Raw genomic sequence first — 5,963 nt, forward strand, 5'->3', positions numbered from 1 at the left:
AAAAACTAATTTTCATTTCTACCAACTTCATACGTTCCCCATCCTGTGTAAGTTAAGATCCAGCCTTGTGGGTACCAGAATACCAATAAAAATTAGAGTTTTGACTTCAGGAAAGTACAAGAAAATTTAATGCAACAGACAGGAGAGAGGTCCAGCATAGACATCTAACGTGTTAGTTTTATTTAAAGATGGTCTCTTGGTGCTAGAGTAAGAAATGTTCTTTAAAAAAAAAAAAAGGCATCAAATAAATAAATAAATAAATAAATAAAAATAGGAATAACTTTCTGTTGAGGAGCTTTCATCCTGGGGAGGAACAGGTACTGTAAAGCATTCTTCAGAGAAGGGAATAGAGAAGTTGTCCTAATACCTCCTGGAACCACCTGCAAGCCAAACATGAAATAAATGTTACTAGAATCTGTCTTGGTATGTGCCACCTGCCAAAACAATAGAGTTACCTACCAAAGCAATAGACACAAGGTTGGGTTTTTTTTTATAAAATCAATGCAAGCTTAAATACTAGTCTAAAATTGATTGATGTTAATGACTATATAACACTGTGAAGAAAGTTAACTATCCCTCAACCAAACCCAGCACTTTCTCAACCTGTGTCTTCTTAGAGATTGGAATGAGACTCTGTTCCTGCCCTGTCCTGTGGCACAGACTCTGTGCTAGAAGTGACTCAGGCAGACTCACCATTGCAGCCCATCCCACTGAGGGAGCCAATCCTGTCAATCCTCCTCCCGAAGCAGCCAGAATCTCTCATCATCCTGGGCACCTGCAGCCCCCTCAGTTTCTTGAGGAAGGGGCTCCTGTAGGACTGAGGAGTGTTGGCTGCAAGTCTGGGTTCAGCCTTCTGGTCGTCACTGTCATCTACAAGTTCTGGTAGGATCTCCTCCTGGGTTTTGGGTTCTTGCAGGTTGGGATTGGATTCCAGAGCTTCAATCATTGCAAACTTATCTTCCAGTCTCTCTAGCAGAGCCTGTAAGAGAAGATAGATTTAATGAAACTCTCTGTGGTCATTTGCTAGCTCTTCCAGTCATCCCATTCTGCATTCATCAGTGGTCCCATGGCCAGCCCTAGGGAGACTCTCAGGATGGATCTCAGGGGTGCTGATGACCCTTGAGCTCTGTCCTATGCACTAAATCCCTGTTCACAGCAATTCCATCTATGGGCAGCTCGAGCTGAGAGCTGAATGAAGCTCCTTGCCCTCAAGTGCATCTTTCTGGCAAGGTTAGAAGACAGAGAAAGAAAACCAAGGTCTGAGTTGGACAGGGAGCTATCACTCAGCCCACCAGTGGTGAACAATCTCAGATAACCTCTGGATCCATATTATTCAATGGCACCACTTGGAGAAGCTCCTGGTGTTTCATTACTCTATGCCCCAGGAGTTACAGGATTGCTGCTCCTGAAAGTAACACACATCTCTCTGAAAATGCTAAATGTAATGCTAAATATATGCCTGGTGTGTGATTGCTCCCTGGGCACCATTCTCTGTAAAGTTTTGTATGACAGGCATCAGATAACCTTCTCAGGGCAGCTCAACCAATTAGAGGATCCTAATTGTCCATCTCTAAAAGCAGAATAGAGAGGAGTGAGCCTTATGGCTTGCATTGGGAATGCATTTGGAAGCCACTCTTGGCTGCTGGAAACAGCCCAGAGGCATGGGGTGATTTTAGGTTCTCCTGACAATGTCCTGATCATCTCAGGGAGTTTGTTCCCAGGGCCTGAGAGCAGCTGTGGGAAGTTGATCACTGGTATCAGCCCAAGAAAAGGTTTGAGCTTTCAGATTTCATCTTATCACTGGTATCAGCCCAAGGAAAGGTTTGAGCTTTCAGATTTCATCTTACAAGACTAAGTCTTAAGCTTGTATTGTGCTGCAACGATGGATGTTCTCTGTCAATCCTTCAAATTTGCACTTGGTAATTTCATAGGTCTCAAAGCTTTTCTGGATGAGACATACTGAATTATTATATTTTTCCTCTAGCAACATTTCTAAAGGTTTGTCTTTGGATGCTCCACTTTACCTCCTCATCTCCCATCCACATCTCTTCAACCCACAAAGCCAGAGCTGTGTGGCTGCCCTGCTTCACCCTTTCTGCCATTCAGTGGGATAGAAAGGAGCCCACCTGGAAGATTTCTTTGCTCTTATAGACCTACTCTGCTTATTTCCTCTCTCTGGGACGAAGAATATGGATCTTTAAGAGGAAAAAGAACCAAAACCCCAAAGCAGATGTCCTACAACACCACAATTTCGATTCCCTCTGCTACCCACGAGTTCAAGTGAACCCAACACAGGAGGATATTGCTCCACAGAGCTCCTCTGCACCCCTGTGAAGAGCTGAGGCTTTGTCCCCTGCATGCAATGGCTGATGTGGCTATTGCTACCCCATCATGGAAAAGAAAGGCAAAGCACCACGTCAAGTTCTACTAAGCACCCCAAAGTTTAACCTTGCGAAAGGAGAGAGTCCTCACCTCCATGCTGGCCAGTTCTTTGGCAGGGCTGAGGCTGTAGAGAGGGTTGGCTGTGCTGGACTGGAGTTGGATGAGCAGCAGCAAGAAGAAGCTATAGGAAAAGGAGCCTTTAGTGTCCATGGCGCTGAGTTCGTTGGGAGTAGGGAAGTTCAAGTTGTTTCTCCTGAGATGTCCCTTCAGGTCTCTCTCTTCCTTGTCCTGTCCTCTCTCTTCCCAAGCTTGTCTTTTATACTCTTTGGGTGTGATCTCTGCTTCCTAGGTTATCAGTGGGTTTATCTTGGGCACATTCCAGTCCCACCAGGCATGCAGCTCTGTCAAGGGAAGATTCCCTTTATTAGCTGTCATTAGGCAGCAGCTGCTGTTGCTGAGGAATGTATGTCACAAGTCAGTGATTTCATGTCACTCCCCCTCCTCTTGATACCAGGAGCTGTGATTACATAGTCCAGTTGGAAATTCTTAGCAATTTTCTTTCAAGAGACCCCTATGGTCAGATTTATGGACATGGGAAACAATGCCCAAATTGCTCGTAACTGCTCAGTTAGAAGATTTCCATAGAGAAATCACCTTTTACAAGGCAAACAGAAGGCTTTTTCATTTGGTGAAGAGTAAAAGCTGAAGATGAATCTACTTTTAGGACACCTAAAGCATCGTGAACACTTTCCTTCTATATATGGACTATGCGCAGCCGCCGCATACCACGGAGTGTGCTGAAAATCCCAGATTTGGGCCACTTCTCTTTCCCCATTGCTGGTGAGGTGATATGACCGTTGAGACTTTGTATTTGTGAGTTCCCAACTGCAGCAGCACCTCGATCTGCACCTCAGGGACAGCCTGTGCCTCCAGCCCCGCAGCAACCGGCGTCGGCACCGCGGCCAAACACGAGTCCTTACTAACAGCCAAACCCTTAAATAATGGGATTTCTTTAAGCCTCGATGGCAAGGCTTGAACCTTCATCAATAAAATTTAAAGAGCAGGTGTCAGGATTCAGAAATAATCTTCTTGTGCTGTCACAAAGGGAACGTGCTCGATGAGAACTTTATAGACAATTTTCGGTGTCGGTCAGAAAGGTATCACAGTCTGTCCCCATGGAATAATGGATGGATTTGTGTCTATGTGTGTTTTGGGAGGGGTAAAAAAATGAAGTCTTAATTTAATATATTCAAATCAAAAAGTATTTCTTTGTTTCTTTGAGTGCTGAAGTTTTTTCAGCTAGCTAAAACCGGAAGGGTTTAAAATGAACTAAAAGCTGCCTATTCTTAAATGAGGTTACAAACCCACAGATTTGCTGCAAACTCCCCTTCCAGCATTGTCTTTATGTGTATAGAGCAGCTAAAAATTGATCTTTTTTACAGAAATGCAGTTTTAAATCATGAAGCTTATTGCTTAGCCTGCATTTTCCTTATCCTGTGTTTTCCTAACGTTTCGTGTTATTCTAAACCAAAACAAGAACAAATGTATGAGCTAAGTTGGCTCTGTCAGTCTAGTAATAACTTGTTGGCTTTTCAAGCTGAATATAGACCTTGAACGAATCTCCTGAGCAGTTTCTAAGTAATACTAGGATGATAAAATATTTCTCATGTCTTAAACGTGTTAACATGGTGTTTGTGTACAAACATGTGCACATACTGTTCACATGATCAGCGACCAAAATGACACTAGAAAGGACATTCTCAAGGTTGTGAAGTCATGCTCAAATGCTACTTTTTCCCTAATATAGCCTGAAGTCAGCCCAACTCAGTGTGGTCTGACAAACCCTTAGTTATAAGAGCTCTCTTTTCCCTCAGTGCTTTCTTTTTTCAGTAAATGGAGGCAACACGAGTTTTTTGTATTATAGTGTGCCTCAACATTCTGATTTTGTGCTATTAATAATTGTCCTGACAGCTTATTTTTTTAATGAACACTCCACGCTGCAATGTCTGTATAATTCATGAGTTAATTACAAATATTCTCTTCCTGCTGCTCTTGGTGTTTGTGTGTGTTTGTTGGCACCAAGCTTTAACTTTGTTTTGTAAACTGCAAACGTGTGAGAAGATAAACCAGAATTAGTCATTGAGTGTCCAATCTAGATAATTAGGATCTGATATTGTATTTTTTGTTTCTTTCCTCTCTCTCATACACACACACTAAGTGTTTTCTAGCACTGTCTTTGCACAAAGGCAGATCCGAGTTTGCTCCAGAGCTCAGCACATCTGTACAGCAACCCCTGGGGCACAAACCCAGCAGCAAAATACTCAGGGATACAACATCAATCTCAGGGGTGAAATATTTAGCTTTGAGTGACCTGTCCCAGTGAAACAATCTAATGTTTCAGGATTTTAGTCATTAAGCCAGACCCTGCTACTCCTTTCTTTACTGATTTGTTCCTTTCTCATCTTCTGTATTCCACAGGACATAAATAAGATGTAGGGGTCTGACTTCAACACTTTTCTAAGACAGGGAGATTTTGTTCTCTCTTTCAAATACTATGTAGGGAAGTGTATAGATGGGATAAAGTGACTGCCTGTCACATTAGCTGTTGTGTTTTCACAGCCAAATTCTGCCCTCTGTTATCGACCTCACTGTCCTGCCAAAGCAAATGGAGTGTAAGATGTCAGAACTCAGCTCATCGTTGTTGAAGCTGTAAGACTCACTTGTTTGCTTGCTGGTGGTGTCTCAGTATCATCACCCTGATTAATGTGTAGTTTAGGCTTTATAGCCCAGCAATGGATAGCCAAGATCCAGGTGTTGCCCATCCTCAGCTGGGCATTTCCCTAGGAAAACGCCTGTCAGGAGTCTCACCAGGGCAACAGGTCCTTACAAAAAGCTTACTTTGACTGGTTTTAGGGATGGGAAACTGGCACATTTCCCCAGAATCCTGAGGAATGGGGTGGGAGGTGTGGGTACATGAAGACCCATGAGAGAGCAGCTCTGGCTGCTCAGAGCAGAGACAGAGAGCACCAAGGATGCTGCTGGCAGCCTCAGGTGTGGATACCTGCCAGGGGGAGGATGGAGCATGGGCAGAGCTCAGCTGAGGGTGACATTGCCCCTTCCCCAGCAGGAGCATTCTCTGTCCTTGTTTCTCAGCCCTGTAAGGCTAAAGATTGTAACCCTGGGGGCTGGTGCTGTGTGGATTCCTTCTGCTGATGGTCCTGTCCTGTCCTGTCCTGCCCTGCCCTGCTGCACATCCTCCCAGTGATGTCCATTCTCCTAGTGCCATTTTGCAGCTGAAGAGTGTGAGCTGATTGGAAAGAGTCTTTGTAGTCCTGTTCTGAGGAAGAGGCTGGATTTGGATTCCTTCCATCTCCCAGTGACTAAACCCTTTGACAAAACTCCACCCAAACTCTCTTGCCCTGCAATTTGGTTAGATTAAGAAGGAAACTTAATGATGAGGGGACAACAGCGCAGGAAACTAAGGGAACTGTAAAAAAATCTCTGGAGTGGCCATGCAGCAATTATGAGAGTTAAGTGGTCCTTCACTTTTTCCATGGGGAGGAAATTCATTTTCATCCCAA

The 5,963-nt window shown here is 44.0% G+C and overlaps 1 protein-coding gene across 1 annotated transcript; it reads right to left on the minus strand.

The window, feature by feature from the left end:
• Positions 1-679: 679 nt before the first annotated feature.
• On the minus strand, positions 680-2,653 carry LOC103799159 (natriuretic peptides A-like). The gene is made up of 2 exons (XM_009071459.1): positions 2,473-2,653; positions 680-979 (listed from the first exon to the last, which is right to left on the minus strand). Exons 1-2 carry the CDS (start codon positions 2,590-2,592, stop codon positions 680-682), a joined length of 420 nt encoding a protein of 139 aa, XP_009069707.1. The 5' UTR covers positions 2,593-2,653.
• Between the last annotated feature and the right edge of the window lie 3,310 nt (positions 2,654-5,963).

The sequence above is a fragment of the Acanthisitta chloris genome, unplaced genomic scaffold, assembly GCF_000695815.1.
Source record: "Acanthisitta chloris isolate BGI_N310 unplaced genomic scaffold, ASM69581v1 scaffold25513, whole genome shotgun sequence".
Lineage (NCBI taxonomy): Eukaryota > Metazoa > Chordata > Aves > Passeriformes > Acanthisittidae > Acanthisitta > Acanthisitta chloris.

Excerpts from the sequence above, each read along its gene's own strand:
- LOC103799159 (XM_009071459.1), bottom strand. The coding sequence starts at position 2,592 with ATGGACACTAAAGGCTCCTTTTCCTATAGCTTCTTCTTGCTGCTGCTC. Across the intron at positions 980-2,472 it reads AAGAACTGGCCAGCATGGAG|GCTCTGCTAGAGAGACTGGA; the intron begins GTGAGGACTCTC and ends CTTCTCTTACAG.